Source organism: Strigops habroptila, chromosome 4, assembly GCF_004027225.2.
Source record: "Strigops habroptila isolate Jane chromosome 4, bStrHab1.2.pri, whole genome shotgun sequence".
Classification (NCBI taxonomy): Eukaryota; Metazoa; Chordata; class Aves; order Psittaciformes; family Psittacidae; genus Strigops; species Strigops habroptila.
In genome coordinates this window covers 59,680,140-59,697,249 of record NC_046358.1, presented here as the reverse complement: position 1 = coordinate 59,697,249, position 17,110 = coordinate 59,680,140, and the positions used below count along the sequence as shown (strand labels likewise).

Here is a 17,110-nt window from a genome sequence, read left to right as displayed (position 1 = left end):
TTGCATAGTAATCCATTTACCTATGAACACCTTGATAAGAATTGAAGAAAGGTTTTAAAATGTTTATTCAGGATGATCAAGTCTGGCATGGAAACTCTTGTATTTGGTAGCAACAGCAACGCATTTACAGTACTCACATAGTGAATTACCTCATCACCATGTGGCGCACTGGAGTTGAATAGAGAATGACTTTGCCATGGTTGACAATATCTAAGTATATCAGATACAGAGTTAAAACAACAGTTGCCTGAAGGGCTTCTTTATGTTCAGGGAAAACCTGAGTCAACAAAGCTATCTTCTCCTAAAAGTTTGTGATCAATTCATAAAAAATAACCTCTCAATTAAAATTTGCCAGTGACAAATTCCTCAAATTGCGAAAAGGTGGCTTCACTCAATAATTTCTTTAAATGTCTTATGAAATTCTGCTCCCCTCAAAGTTGCTGCATGAGAGAGAATTCCACAGCTACAAACCTCAGCATCTCAGAGTTGAGGACGTACACTTAAATGCTGGAAGTTGTTCTTCCTTACAATGGGAAGGATAAGTGAAATCTCTGCTTCCTGTTCCCCAGGTTATAGGAACCAAGCTCCAGCTGACTGCTGGGAAAATTTCAGAGATCAGTTATTCCTCCTGTAATGTTAACTGCAGATGTTAGCTAAGAGAACTTTCTCCTGGATGTGCTGACATCACTTTAGCCTCTGGACTTCTTAGAGCATCACCTCAAATAGCACTTTGATCCTTTCATAGCCCAAGTGAGTCAGTGACACAGTTTGTTGTAGCAGGACTGCTTCCGAGTATGAGCCATCAAGAGACACTAAACAGGGTGAGTCATATCTGCCCTCTTGATATTAGCTTTACGGCTACCATGAAGCACTGATCTTTAGAATGAAAAAGATGATAGTTGATGAGGTCAAGTCAGGGTTAAAAGCTAGTTATTACTGACAAAGGGCCCATATCAGCTTTTTCCTTCTTTGTCAATATCTTTCTCCAATAATAGCACAAGGAAAGTACCTATTTCTGAACTAATGTACGTGGTTTTGTTGTTTGGTTGGATTTTTTTTTTCCTTGCATAAGCTGAGCACTAAAGTGAAGAAGCTTTTCTTGAGCAAGGGGCTGGGCCAAGTGATCTCTAGAAATCCCTTCTGACATAACATTTTTCTACAACTCTGTGACAGGGATTCTTTCTGTCCTGCCTGTCTCCGCTGCTAACTCATGAAGCTATATAAAGTGACTGCATAGGGTGCGGGCATTAGTCTGTACAGCACCTAGCTTAGAGACAAACACTAACCTCTTAGGAGCATTTCAAGGTATTTGCACTCAACACCCTTCATTTTTTGATGACTGACACAGAAAGAGCCAACCTGGGAAAGGAAGTGAAGCTATTGCACAAAGCTAAGTGGGCAAGATACACATATTCTGCAACAGCTGTATTTCCGTTCCTTATAAAACCTAGAATGTAGCTTTGAATTTGCTGGACAGAGTAACCTTTTTTAGACAATAATGAAACATTGAGATTACAGGAGGTAGGTCTATGAAAGTAGCACTTCACTGCCCAGTCAAAAAAAATGCAAATCAAATCACAAAAATCATTTAATACAATCCTTTATTCACTATATTTTTTATAAAAGACCTGGATTTTCTTTAAAAAAAAGAAAAAAAAAAAATCAAAAAAAACACCCAAACAAAACAAATCAAAAACCAGATGCTTTTGTATGAGCAAACAGGGTTTGCTCATTTTCTACTACCTTTCTGAAACCCTGATGCCACTGGCACAGGAAGGGTTGCAGACCATTCCATCAGTGAAAGAGGTGGATGAAGTTACAAGAGGGAGCTTGTCTATGCAAGGCACAGCACTCTACTTCTGGTGGAGACTGTCCCATTACCACAGTGACTTCACACCTAGCACGCCTCGGTTTATGCAAGCTTGAGAGTTGCATAAGGCTCTGACCTGCACAACCAATGTTTTTTTCTGTGAACCTCTCTATGGGTATCCTTCTGCAGATCAGAAGGAGAGGCACAGAGATCTGGTGCAGCTTGTCAATGATAGACGCAAATCACTACAAGCATAAAAGAGAGCAAAGGCTTTCTAGTGCCTCGAGCTGTGCCTCATCACTTAAATGTGTTTCATCTCCAAGGACAGAGTGCTAGAAACTGTAACCACATTTACGCTTGAGAACTTTGGTTGTCTATCAATAAATGTTTCAGATGGATGTCTGTTTTTTCAGATATGTTTCAGAATGACAATTCAGCTTTTGCTTGCATAACTGTAGATCCCCAAAGGTATATTTTTATCTTTAGCTCTTGTCATGGGTAGGGAAGTTGCTATTATTGCTTCACATTATCTTTCTTTCCTTGCAACAGGATAACGTGGATCTTGGTGACCTGATGTTTTCACTCTGCTACCTTCCAACAGCTGGTAGACTAACTATTACAATAATAAAGGCAAGAAATTTAAAGGCAATGGATATCACAGGAGCATCAGGTAGGAATGAATTTAATGCTCAACGTGGATTTCTGTCCTGTTTCCCTCCTGAGACACAGAATCAGCACTGTCAAATCCCAGAATGATTTTTGAGAAGAGGGTTCTACACTGCAAGCTCTTGAGTTACTGGAGTACAGGAATTTCAGGAATAAATAATATATTTCAGTTTGCTCCATTGTAACCAACAGTTTAAAATAACATGCTTGTAAAAAGACTTCAAGATTATTACTTCTAAAGTCATTGTGATTCAGACTAGCACAAGTTAGCCAAACTGTGTTCATAACAGTGGGAAATTGTGCAGCAGACTATTTGTTATGGCTGTGGCACAGGGGCAGGCTGGCCCTCTCTGACAGTCTCCCAGAGCCACTGAGCCAATGCTGCTGTTGTTGGCGTATGGACAAAACGGGATCATCCCAGATTCCTTTCAGCAACCCTTTCAAAACTTGATGATGAAACCAAGAAACTAATTTAAATAAGAGTTCATAGATGACTTTTAACTACTAGCAGGGAGTTGCAGAGCTCCCAGAAAAGGGCTACAAAGAAATAGCTTTTTTTGCTACATTCAGGGGTTTAAACTTAATTATAATTCTCTTGAGAAATATAAGCCACTAACTGTTACGCTTTTAATTATTTTTAACCATACATCAGTAAATCCCACTGTGAAAAATATTGTCATCTTCTGTCTGTGCTACAAATCTGCACAAGTAATTAGGCTGTTATAAATAGGCCGATACACTGGCTGTTGTATAAAACAGTCATGTATAACACGGTTCAGTGGACATTTTAATACCCTTTGAGAAGTTGATACACAACAAAGAGCTTCTTGAACCGAAATTGTTCATTATAAGCAGTCAGCCAGGTAAAGCTTTCAAAGCTCTACTGCCTCCCAAGCATTCCATGGTAATAAAGAAGCTCAAATTCCAGTCAGGTCCAGGTGGTTAATTCTGCAAGCAGGTATGGGCATTCAAGAAGGCTTCTCCCTTCACTTTCCATTTATGTTTGCTTAAAAACAACAAAAGAAAACCAACTTTGTTCTTATGATTCACACAGATCCCTACGTGAAGGTTTCTTTAATGTGTGAAGGAAGGCGACTAAAGAAAAGAAAAACTTCCACCAAGAGGAATACCCTTAATCCCGTTTACAATGAAGCCATAGTCTTTGACGTCCCTCCAGAAAACATTGACCAAATTAACTTGTCGATAGCTGTTATGGATTATGACCGGTGAGATACCTGTAGCTTTAAATAACATCATCTATTGGCTTATAAAATCTCGCATAGTAGTTTTGCATCCAGGAAAAAAGCTACAATTTTTTCCCAATAAATGGGAAATTAATGTCAAGTTTGGTAGAAGACTAAAATTTCTTGTAATATCAGGCAGAATTTCCTTCCTAAATTTTAAAATACAGATTTGCATCTATAACTGGCAAAGCTAAGCTTCAGTCTACATGAAATAACTGAACACATAATCAGTCCACACACTGATGTTCTGTTTGTACACCCCTTAGGCATGTATCTCCATTTCTAAAATTGTGGCTTATATCTTACTTGTATTTGCAACTAATTACAGAACACAGGCAAAGAACTTTTTATATCTTCAGGCAAAATTAAGAAACAAACACACACAGATGCGCAGTGTATGCTATAATGGGGGAAATACTAAATTGCTCTGATTAGTGGGAAATGCAAAGAGCAAACCTATGTATTTTATAGTTCCTTATATTTTTCAGGCAATAATTAATTCTAAAAATCCATGATTATGTTTTTAATGAAATAAGTAAATGATATGGTTCTAAAGGTAAAATTTTGAGAAAAAAATATTATGGAACATTTTCACAGTGTAGGTCACAATGAGGTCATTGGAGTATGTCAAGTAGGCAACGATGCAGAAAGTCTAGGCCGTGACCACTGGAACGAAATGCTCTCGTATCCTCGGAAACCCATTGCTCACTGGCATCCCCTTGCAGAGGTAAGACTTTTATTTCTTGCTTCCCCATTACTGTAATTGTGAATATTCTTCCATATGGCATTAGAAGTTGGATAAAATTTTGTGAACAAAACCAAGATCCACATGCATGCACTAAAAACTTAGAAAAGGGCTCAGAAACACTGGTATTAAAAGTCAAACATAACACGCAAGTTAAGTCTGCTCCTTTCAATTTTAGGGAGACAGAAAGTAATAAATGTATTTAACATATATACATGGAAAAATGAGCATTATACACTGGATTAAGGGTTTGGTTTTGCTTTTTAAATAAGATCTTGGGTAGCTTTCACTGCTAATTGATATAAAGAAATGGACCTTGTTTACAGAACAACCAAGACCTATTTTTTTATATATAACAACCTAATTTGACTTCTTCTCTTGTAACAATATATCATCCATGCCACTAGCACATCTCGAGGGATGCCTAACTGCACTGAAAAAAAAAAATGTTTAACTGTCTCTGGAGATCTGAGGTGCTGATAAGAAGCAACACAATCAGAAAAGCTTTTTAAGGTTCCTATGTTTTTTTTGTTTTGTTTTGTTTTGTTTTTTGTCTTTAGGGCCCTATTCAGCAGAAATGTTATGCAGGTCTTCTGCGCTTGGATGGCTGCCGAAGAGGCTTCCTCACCCTTTTAACCTATTCAGCAGAAATTTGGCATTCCTGTTGAACTCTTTCTTAGCCATATCCTCAGGGGCTATTCCACAGAGTCCAGTGGGGTAAAGATGTCCTTTTAATCCCTCTGTCTAATCCTCTCCCCAATACAGGGAATACTAATCCTGATTCATGATGCACAAAAATTCATCAAAGATCTAACTAAATTGCTTCCTAAGAGTTACCATCAGTTACTCGTATTGTTGCTATCACTGGCTAAAGTCAGGCAGTAATCCCAGTCAAAAGAAAAAACAATGGTTTTGCTACAATGTTACCCCCAATGCAGAAAGACAGGAAAGACCATAGTATTCATACCAAGCCACAAATGCCATAAGCACCTAATATACAGAGGCAGACAGTTTGCAGCCTCTCTGAGTATACTTTATGCAGCAGAGTGCAGCCATGTTACTAGAACACAACTGAGGGCTTCACCTACTTGTCTGTAAGCGCTAACCCTAGGTAGCTGCATAAATAATTGTTGGGCAATAAGAAGATGCTAAAAAATAGCCAAAAAAATCACAGTCTTACCCTATGTCCATAAGGAATTACATTTACTGGTGCCTGGGACCACAGCAGCACAGATTCACCAGTGAGACCTCTAGGTGCTCACAGGCTCTGTTGCAGTGGGAACGGACCATGCCTTTTCAGCACAAGGGTGCTGCCAACAATCAAGTATGTTATGAAAGAAGATCAAGCAAAGTGGGGGAGATCTGCCTATATGATTGTGCCCTCAATGAGAAGCTAGCTATGAGCTGAAGTGCCACACTTGAAAAGCCTACCTGGGCATTTGGGAGCTGGGTTTAGAAAACTCATCACCAAGTTCTCAGTTGTAGCCAAGCATTGATAGGAATGACTTGACATATACATGAGGAATAGTGTAATGGTTACCATTTCCCAGAATACGAGAAGTGTCTCTTAGCAGAAGTTATCTACATCCTTACATCCAACCTGTCTTCCCTCTTTGATAAATTTTATTGCAGCCAGAGCCCACAATTAGGTTTTGACAGCTCTTCCCTTTTTACAGGCATCCTGTTCTTTTCATACATGCCTGGCTAACTTCTTTAGATTGCATTACTGTGGATTGCTTTTCATGTCACTGAGCTAAACAGAGACATATTTTTTTCCTTCCCAGGAATCAAGTGGGGGAGGGTGTCCAGCGCATCCAGGCTGTGCAGAGAAATATATACACAGCATATCATTTTGGTTCCTGAATCAGGATTAGACTCAGCGAGAGCTTCTGGAACCTCTGTGGCCACAGCTATAGGACCCTGATTATTTGCTGAATAGGACCCTCAGTCTTCTACTGTGTGAAGAGCTATTGGTTTCAAGTATCGTAATGTTATCCACTTGTAGCATTAATTCTCCAGCTGACAATATTGCTACTGATAGGTTATTTGTATGGTTGTAAGCATTACCCAAATTCAAGTCATAATTTCTGTTCATTAGAAAAACGCGGGTTTTACAAGCAGCATGATAGCAATGAAAACCAACAAATATGGGAAGCAGAAATAAATATGGTTCTTGGATTTGCAAAAAAAAGAGTGCAGTATTGTAAATGGATATCTTTCTAAGTATTTTTTCAGAATTACTGATATTTATTTTTTGATGACAAGTTGTGCTCTCAGTCTCAGTTGGTGCCTCATTTCACCTTATATGAAAACTGTAAATTAATATGGTTCTTTGCAGAAATCCTTCAAATCTGAAAAACTGAAAAAAGTTCTGTTGAGTGAGAACAAGGTACATATGGTATTTGTAATGACAGTATGTTCTTTTAGAAAGAAGGTAACCATCTGTGTAGCGTGGAAGCTGTTAGTCCTCAACCTTTATAGGTGATTTTCCGGTCAATGTTTCTTAATTGTGTCCATGACTCTGCAAAAAGTTGGAAACATATCGCAGGCGGCTATGCTCTGTTATACAAACAAGCACACACCTGTGCGTGCATGTGCACACACACACTGTTGTTTTAAAATGTTGTTCCAAATACATAGTGCCTGTGAAGACTTTATTATTTGTAGTACAATTAACAGAGCTATTTTACATGATGGTATATTGTAAATGCCGACATATTCTGACCATTAAAAAAAATAATCCAAGCACTGAACTCTTTCAAATGATGAAATCTGTGCCCTGGAACAAGAGCCCCTGGGATAAATTTTTGCCACTTACTTAGCCATGCATGGAGTTCTCTCTTCCTTCACATTTTTGTAGAGAGAATTTGATTGAAGTTTTTGCATGGGAATTTTTATTTTAAAAATGCAAACACAAGGTGTGAGTATTTTATACAATCTCAGTGTAGTTGCCTGCTATGTACTTACTCGGTAGTGAGCCCCGATCTCTATATAGTTTGGATAAGTTGATGTGCACACACATTGCTTCATGTCTTGTATGAGTTGAATGTTCACCAAGCATTTTGGATTCACACTTTTCCTAACAAAAATATGCATGCACAGATTGAATAGAATATTTGAAATTTTGATCCAAATTCTGAAAAATTAGTTTTATAACCTGTCAATGAGGATCTTCCAGAAAATCAGAATCTCTGTTCAGTAAGCATTTACAGTAGCATCCAGCAAAGGCTCAAGGATGAGGAAGAAAATCTAATTTTTTATTAAATTCTCCTAATTCTTGCTGACTCATGACTTGCAAATTGTTACTCAGGCTGTGGCATTACCACATGCTTTTTAAAAACATCTGCCTTTTCATAGCTGTTCATATATGAGACAATAGCTATTTTCTATATTTGGGTACTTTACTCTTCACCTTTATACTCCGCTTAACCAAGGCTATTCCCTAGACCCGAAATATTTTCATAGGATGATTCTGGAGGGACAGTAGACTGCTGCTGTCTTTGGATTGCAGCACATTTGAAAGAACAGAGGATATGCTGCTACAAAATCACCTGGAAACCCAGAGAAAACTATGATCCCAATATTCTTCAGTCTTTCTTCTCTGATCTATGAATCTCAGAGGTAAAATAGTAGAAGTCTCACAAGAATAATTTCAAAGCTGCAACCTTCATTTGTTTTCTTATTTCCTGTAAATACATAATTATGCTGTATGACAAGTATCATAATTCTAACATAGAAAAGAAAATCCCTTAGAAATGCATCTCAGAAAGATTTTAATCCCACTTCACTCGTTAACAACATGCTATTAAACTGTTACTTTTAGTTTTCCATAAGAAACCACCATGTCAGGTGAAACGAATTTTTTTTTTTTTTTTAGGAAAATGCAGTGACACTGGTGCAGACTATAATGGGCAATTGTGTGATATTCCCATGCCAAAATACTCAGCACAACATTTCTGCAGTTGAGTGCTCAAATATTTCCTTATCTGTTTCCGCTGAAATCACAAGATATTAAAAGCATTTCTATTCTCTTTTGTTTCATTTTTCCCTGTAAATAATCCTGGCAGTGGACAAACACACATGCATCTCAACGTGGGGAAGCAGGGACTACCAGAACAGAAAGCAAACGTGTAGCATAAAAAAACCAGTGCTCAAACTGTTCCTACCAATCAATACAGACCAGGTTTATACGCCAGTGGATCCGTAAAACACCAAAGCAGTACATGTAAGAACCTTGTTATACAGAGGTCAACTTTAACTACCAGTAGAGGAACTGCTAGTTCAATCCAAAGTGAGACAACAGTAAAAGGCAATGCAAAGGAACGAAAATAAAGAGTTTATTTTAATCCACCCCTCTTGGCTTGAGGGGATAGATGTTGGGGAGGGGGGTGTTGGTTGTTTTGGTTCTTTTCTTTTTGTTTGGTTTGGTTTCACTCACATGTTTTTAAACACCAAACATGATATGTAGCTATATTAACATGAGCACGGAAAGTCAGAGGTACAAGAGAGATATTTACATGTTTGTCACTTGGCAACATTGGAGCACTGAAGGGACCTATTTGCCACTAAAAAAAAAAACCCTGCAAACTCTCTTTTTGCTTTAAATGTAACAAACACTAAGCAAGAAGGGAGAAAGGAGTAGAAATGCAGTTGAAAAATGTTTGACAAAGTTAGGAATATCTGAAATCACTTTACTGTTAATGCATTTTGTTTGAACAGAAAGAAGTGAAAAAATAATAGACTAGGTGACCTGATCTGAAATGTAATCAAATGCTTTCTTCACTTTAGAACAGTGCATTGTCAAATGATTACATCTCAGTATCAAGTGAGAAAACAATTACTTTCTTACCTAGAAGGGAAAAAGCATGTAGAGAAAGTAATCCACAGTCCTGTAGAATTTAATAGAAGCCCTCTGTGCTGGGAAAAATGGCAGCAGGACAGACTTCATAACAGCATTATCTTGCTGTAATTGGTGCAAGGCCTTGCTTGCAACCATAATTCTGTTCTGAAGTGGTAGCCTTACAGTATGTGAACCGAGCTGTGCAAGGTATGAATTATCTTGTAAGGGCACTGTACATTCAAGGCCGAGTAGTTTTAGGAGCTGCTTTTAGAGTTAATTTCTAATACAGTGAGTTGGTCAAGGGACTACAGCTGCAAGTTATCCAGGGTCCTGCAGTTCTCTGAAAGGACCTCCATCTCCTTGAAGGTCCGTAGGGTGCACTAATCCGGATGGCAGTGATGGACACTGTTCAGGAAAGGTATCATCAGGACATAGTTCAACTGATGACTGAACACAGCACACATGGCAAAGAGGGGAAGCTGACTTGAAGACTTGTAAGCATCTGGGGTGCTTGTTTGTTTGTTTGTTTGTTTTGTCTGGGTTTTTTAGTTCCTCTTTTTGCTCAATGTAGACATTGTAAAACTGGAATGTTTTACTCAATTGCATGCTGGCCAGCTGTCATTTTTAATACCCATTGCAAAGGTGCGTGAAGAGAGGTGTATTGTTTTGGTATACTTTTGTTTTTAATAACACATGTACATTGTACTATACTTTATGATTTCTTGTCCAATAAATAGAACTGCTATGTCCATGTTTCATGTCTAATTTTGGAGAGTAGAGCCATACCTGTATCAAGGCTCTCTCAATTAGGTGGGCATTTTGTTCATTTAGTAGAAATAATGCATGATTCCTTTTGCAGTGATGGTTTGAGGGACAAAAAATTTCTTAATTTTATAATATGTATTACAATCTTCTAAACACAAGTAAAAATGTACTGTGATTTATTTATATAAATCTAGTCTGAACAAATAAGTTTTGATCTAAATAAAAACTCTGTAAGAAATTGTGCAATTGTAATTTATTACTAATTTGTATTTAAAATATTAAAATTCAAGTCATTAGTCAGAAAGCCAGCAAACACTTTGGAAATGTTTTAACTCACTTTTTCTCCATAGATGTTGTGTTTTGATAAAATAAATGAGACCAGAGAGACAAAGCTGTTAACATGACAGTTACTTGACAGCACTTAAACATAATTTGGGGAGTTGGATACTGAAATCTCCTCTCGTTTCATCCCAAAGCCACAATCATCATTACAGAATGATTTTCAAAGATACCAAACATGAATCTCATATATATTTAAGAAAATCAAGATGCTACAGAAGTGTGTCTACCAAGTGACAGTGTGTTAAATTACCAAAATTAGTATTTAGCATGGCTGGCTAGCAAAATTAGCAGTCCTCCTGCCAACACCTGACATGTAGCTCAGAGAAATTCCCAGTAGTCCCCTGGCAGAGCCCAGAAAAAGGAGAGCACAGATGTATCTGGTCTAACCACATAAACTGCACCTAAAAAGGTGATACTCTCATCCTTTTTTCTTGTCTTTTTCACACCAACTGAAATTACATATCTGTCAGCAAGGGTTCTACGTGTTTGTGACATCTGATTAAGATTCTCTCTGTCTCTGTAGGGATATGTTCAGTCTCTTGTCATTTGGAAGATATAGCCTAGTGCATTAATAAAGGGCAGCTGACGTACAAAATGTGGCACAAAGCAATAATTTCATGCAACTAAGGACTGAATATAGTTCTGTTCACTTCTTGGAACTATTTGATATTGCAGGCACATGAAAAAGAAATGAGAACAAGCTGGTAGTTTTGAAGTTGATGTTATCCTTAATAATGGTAGCACCTTTAGGTCCTACATAGATTCCTATTTTTCTGCATTACATACAGATACCTGTAAATGGTGCCCCAGAATGCTGGTGTGCTAGGATAACAAGAGAGGTGGAAGATTAACGAAGGATACATGTATAAGCATTTTATCCCTGGCAAGGAATGTAGTGCTAATTACCCCTCTCTGTCCCGTAAGCTACTATAACAGTAGCTATAACACTACTACAGCAGAGGAGATGTATGAACTTCAAAACTGTTTTTAATGCAGTTCAAAAATAGGTTTGCATGTTTCTATTTCTTTGTTAAAAAGCAAGCAATACCCTTTTCTCTGTCAAAAGAGGTCCACACATGTCTCCTTTCAAGACACTTTTCCCGCATAATCATCCTTTACATCTTTATACATAGCCTACAGACTTGAAACAAAACTCCAGTAAAACTGGGACAGCTGAACAGCTGATTGTAACAGCCTGATAAAGAACTGAAAGTGAGAAGCCAAAGGTTGAGAATCCTCGCTGAAAAAGCCTAATCAATAGCAAATTATATATCTCACATAACATTAAACCTGAGAAGCCTAGTGATCCTGCATAGCCAATATCCAGTGAGATGAAAATTAAGGGAGACACCTTGTTAATAATAAGATTTCCTAGCAGCTGACTATGACTTTCCACAGGAGGAATGCTTGGTGAGGATGTGTAACAAAGCCTAAAAAGTTCCTGAAGTGACAGGCATGCGAGTGCACAGTGATGTCCCTAAAGAGCTGAAGATAGAGGCTGTTAGAGTAGGAAACCAGTAACTCAGAAAGGAGCAGAGATGCAGAACAGGCTGAACCTCCACATCTAAAGACATGATCAGGTTGGCAAACTTTGTGACTCCAAAAGTAACCTTTCCAGGGAAGGAAACCATGTAGTGTTTTGTACCACAAACTAATTCCATTCACTTCTGAAAATATTGTCACTAAAATTTGTCATGGTGCATCCTGACAGAGTGTTCTCTATATAAGCAACATGAAAACTCTTATAAGGCTTGTGGTGTAAATTCTAAGCAAAATAAAAAAACACCTCTCTTCCTTGAAACAGAAATCAGTAGATTGGTTGGGGTTGAATTCTTCCCCTGCATGGGTTGTGCAAATATGAAGTTCCAACACTCACAATTGAGAGCCAAAATTGCCCCTCAGTAGTGACAAGAACAAAGTCTTTCAAGCCACCATTTTTATCACCCTCATCAGTATTCTAATATTGCCATTTAAACACCACCAAATAATTTACTGGCTGTATCATTTCCAAATTAATTAACCACATGTCCACCACACCATCCAAACAATCATGGCCTTAAACCACTTAATTACTTGCAAATAACAGTCAGTGAATTTATGTTCCAATACAAGCTCAAGTAGAAAAAGCTGTAAATTTCCATAACGTAAGATGTGCCTCCACAGTCTGGTTCAAAGACCCTAAAGAAAGCAGCTTTAATATTAAAGAATCATTTGGAAGTGTGAGAAATGTCAATAAGCCTTACCCAGAAGAAAACTGGTACATTTTTGGTCAATTAATAAAGTAAGTTTAGCCCATAATGAATGGTAAAAGACTCCCTTAAATGGTGCTATGCACCAAAGGTAGCAGAAACCTACTGTAGACACGGGATGGTGATTATACGCAGTTCAGTACCACACAGTGCCAGCAACAGAAATTGGGAAGAAACATTTTACTATGTTTCTATTTCTTGCTGTTGGTAGCAGGAGCTAAGGTTTTCTGTCATATTTTCCCAAATTAATACATTTCTTGCCTTCTTATCCAGTTGTTTGTAAATGTTTCAAGACTTCTTCCCTTTCTATGCTACTTGAACTGCTTGAAAAGTCAAAGTGGATTGAAACAGAAGGAGGAACTCTCAGTATGACACTGGAGCTGAATCTCCTCTTGGTAAGAAAGAACAGGAAGTTGTTTCCTCCTACTCTTATTTTAGATCCATATTAAATCAAAATTAATTGTTCCAAACACTGTCAAATAAGCTCACTCAAAAAAGAAATTCCTTCCTTTCATCAGAAGCATCTTTAGGTGCTGCTATGCTGAACCAGTTTTGTTTCCTCCAATCTGAGACCTGGGGTGGCATTCTCTCCCTCTCCCTTTTCTGCTATCACCTTGCTAAGGCAGAATAGCACATTTAAGCTAAACCTTCAAAAGTTCTGGAGCTTTTCAAACAAGATCTAAGATGATTTGCCTTTGAAATTCTATTGCAAGTAGAACTAACATCTAAGTTGATTCTATATGTACGCCTAACAGATTTTCATTTTAATTGTCCGCTGGTTTTACTTTGGGTTTTTTCCACTTCTGATAGCTGGATTTTCTTCTCTTCTTTTCCCTCTTAATCTTTCCCTCTGTGATTTTTACTAGACAGATTACTTCAGTCATTTTCATTCTTCATATACAAAAAAAATTTCACCCAACACTTTGATTTCTCCTGCAGTTTTCCCAATAAGACCAGGTCCAACAGACAAGGCTGGTAATGAGCTGTTTCAACCTTTACTCACGTTTTGTCTGCTATTACCTCTCAGAAATAACATTTTCATTAGAAAGATTGTATTTTGTCTTCACATAACAGATCAAAAGTGTAGGGACATAAGGGCTACTCAGAATGTCAGAACATGGTAGAATAAATTGCCAGATTGCAATTTAATTAGTCAATAATAGCCATGCCTGAAACACTTGTGATGAACGCTGCAAAATCGAAGGTGACATAGCAAATCACAAAATCAGTAGCTACTCATATCTGTTCCTAAGGACATCAAATATTTGTCAATAATGTGAAGTTTGAAAAAGTACATTTATAAAGTATTTCAGGCCATGACATAGCCTGAAATGTCAGAGCATTCTGACACTTGTCCAAAGTAATATTCAGGAACACAGAGAGCAAATGGACAGGTGAGAAAACTGTGTTTAGAAAAGGTGTTACCATAGGATTCAGGTGAACTGATATAATACTTACATTATCCAACTGCCCAAATAACAACAGCTACTTAATAAATACCTTCTGGAAGTTTCATTTAAACCAAATGCACAGCAAACTTCTAATGTTACTGGCCTTAAGAGAAAGAGATTTGGATTTACTGCTCTATATTAATTTCCTTTACCCTTTACCACACGCTGTACCTTCTTATGAACTGTTTCAAAAAGTGTAATTAAATGAGACAAAGCAAAAAACCATGAAATCTCTAAATCATTATTTGTTTGGGATGCTTGAGTAAAAAGCACATTTTTGGAGGTAAGACAAGTCAGATCTTCAATGTGTGAGGAATGCAAAACATCATGCATTTAGTACTAATGATTGCTGGCTACTCACAGAAGTAAAAGAATTAGCTCATTTTCTGTTCTTCTGTTGAGATCCCATCGTACATCCTTTTAGGTACATCCTTTTAGGTACATCCTTCTGAATCAATTCTTGAAAACATGCATGGAAACGGCATATGTACAATATGCATGCTCATATGCCATACAAAGAGAACACCCCATATATATATTGGAGAAATACCCAGGTACATAGTCAGCCATGGAAAACAGAACCAGGGAAATCCCAAGTCAAGCAGGCTAAGTCTATTTTGCCTTAGACAAAGCTATAGCTTCTGTATGATATGAAAAACATCAAACCAGCTTACAGCCACCACTGCCCTTCTCTCCTAAATAGGTTTCCTGTAGGAACATAAATATACTATCGGACATTTGCTCACATGTCCTGTCTAACATACTATTACAGGAACAGCTTTCACAATGTGTTAACAAGCCTCAATTTTGATCAGGAATTTACCTTGACTCTTCCAAGCCCCCAAATACCAACATACAGTGATTTTTATGCAACACAGTCTTCAAATGAAACCTGAGATTTTGGACTCAGAAGATTCAACATAAAACTTTAAAAAAATAATCCCACCAAAACCACAGTCATGCTCCATGACAGTGAACCCAGACAGAGATTATAATGATACAGTGCTTCTGTCGCAATTCATGTATCTATGCATGATGCCACATTACCTTAAGTGACTTTAATTCATCTTTCTGCCTTAAGTGCTCCAACAGTGGTTTTGTTTGTTTTGAATTTCAAACTAAGTACCATGGATGTGATGCAGACTGTGCCTGAAATAGCATCTAGTTTGTAATTACTGTCTGAGACCTAAATTACAAAAACCTGTCACACCATGAAAAGATGTAATTATCAGAAAAATCTTGTATGCATAGTTTGTCCGCATGCTCAACCATCAATTAAATCATTACGATCTAATCCTGCTCATAAATAGAATTTCACAGATTCCCAAATTCCTGAAGATATAAAAATTTGTTTCCAAGGGAAATTACCACATTTATTGAATGACTTAAGAAAAGTATACTTCTGTGGAGATCAGGGTTGCAAGCAGAGCTTTTTATGTCTTTCCTCAATGAAACGACATACGATTGCCAAGTTGCTAACTGAGGGGTGAAATCAAATATTGTTTATCCACTGCAGGTAAGTGGGATAAAGGCCAATTCAACTCAAACCTATGTGCAATCCTGAGTTTTGTAGGGTACTACACAAACCCCATCTGCATTTGCCATCACCACTTCAGTCTGGCAGCATAGCTTTTTTACTTCAGAATTTTGCCCAGGCTTCCAGTTTCTACCTTCACTAATGTAAATCTTTTTTTCTTGCAACTAGCCACACACATCTGACACTCATGAAACTTCAGATATGTTTACCAAAGGAACAGGACAGTAGAACAGTAGCAGAAACAGCAGCCCAATGCTGTGTGTCAAACAAACTCATAGGACTGGTATATATTTGAAGAGCCTAAAAAATATTCTTGGTCTCTTCTTGCTCTCCTTCCACCTACTGACATCATTTCTATGCCAAATGTGACAGCTCAAAACCAGTATAATGCCAGCGATGCTCTGCAGGGAGTCAGCAGAGAACTCAATGCTCCCTTTTGGGGAATTTGTAGAAAGAATCTCCAGATTAGAGCATGTGAAGGAGGCATTTATTCTTCTCTGATGGGCCTTTACAGCCTTCACACCACTCTCAGTGCCTTGAAGCTACTGGAAAAGCTGTATGAGACCTTTCTTTTCCCAATTTTTTCCCTTCTGATGCAATGATCTTCCCTGACACAAAGACTTCTTTTTCTCCAATGTAACATATTCTTCGTCACTTTACTGATAGTCAAAAGAAGTTACCTAGAAAGGGAACTATTATCCAACTTTCCTTAGTCTCATTCTACTGACTTCAATTTTGCTGCAGTTATATTGTGGTAAGAAACCTGTGAAACAATTTCAACAGAAGGCCAAGTGCAAGGTCCTGCACCTGGGTTAGGGCAATCCCAAGCACAACTACAAGATGGGTGGAGAATGGATTTAAAGCAGCCCTGAGGAGAAGGACTTGGGGGTGTTCAGTGACAAGAAGTTCCCCATGAGCCAGCAGTGTGCACTTGCAGCCCAGAAACCACCCGTGTCCTGGGCTGCATCACCAGCAGCGTGAGCAGCAGGTCAAGCGAGGGCATTCTCCCCCTCTACTCTACTCTGGTGAGACCCTCCCTGCAGTCCTGCATCCATCTGTGGGGCCCTCAACACAAAAGGGACGTAGACCTGTTGGAGCGAGTCTGCAGGATGCCATGAATATGCTCCGAGGGCTGGAGCAGCTCTGCCATGGAGACAGACTGAGAGAGCTGGGCTTGTTCAGCCTGAAGAAGAGAAGGCTCCAGGGAAACCATATAACAGTCTTCCAGTGCATAAAGGGGGTCTACAAGAAATCTGGAGAAGGACTTTTTACAAGGGCATGTGGGGACAGGACAAGGGTGAATGGCTTTGAACTGACAGAGGGGAGATTTAAATTAGTCATTAGGAAGAAATTCTTTATTGTGAGAGTGGTGAGGCGCTGGCACAGGTTGCCCAGAGAAGCTGTGGATTCTGTGATTCTGTGAGCCTTGTAGACATTTTATTAATTCACTTAAGACAAACC

At 38.3% G+C, this 17,110-nt stretch overlaps 1 protein-coding gene across 4 annotated transcripts in view; it reads left to right on the top strand.

The window, feature by feature from the left end:
- The window catches only part of SYT9 (synaptotagmin 9), a 76,342-nt gene extending 66,031 nt beyond the window's left edge, over positions 1-10,311 (top strand). Inside the window, exons 4-8 of one of the 4 annotated variants that reach the window (XM_030484376.1) lie at positions 2,360-2,480; positions 3,531-3,702; positions 4,318-4,447; positions 5,026-5,182; positions 6,250-10,311. In XM_030484376.1, the coding sequence (XP_030340236.1) occupies positions 2,360-2,480; positions 3,531-3,702; positions 4,318-4,447; positions 5,026-5,133 (531 nt within the window). In that variant the 3' untranslated portion in view covers positions 5,134-5,182; positions 6,250-10,311. The remainder of the gene's footprint in view (positions 1-2,359; positions 2,481-3,530; positions 3,703-4,317; positions 4,448-5,025; positions 5,183-6,249) is intronic. The other 3 variants (XR_003991167.1, XM_030484377.1, XM_030484375.1) reach the window with 3 other exon arrangements.
- Positions 10,312-17,110: the final 6,799 nt, after the last annotated feature.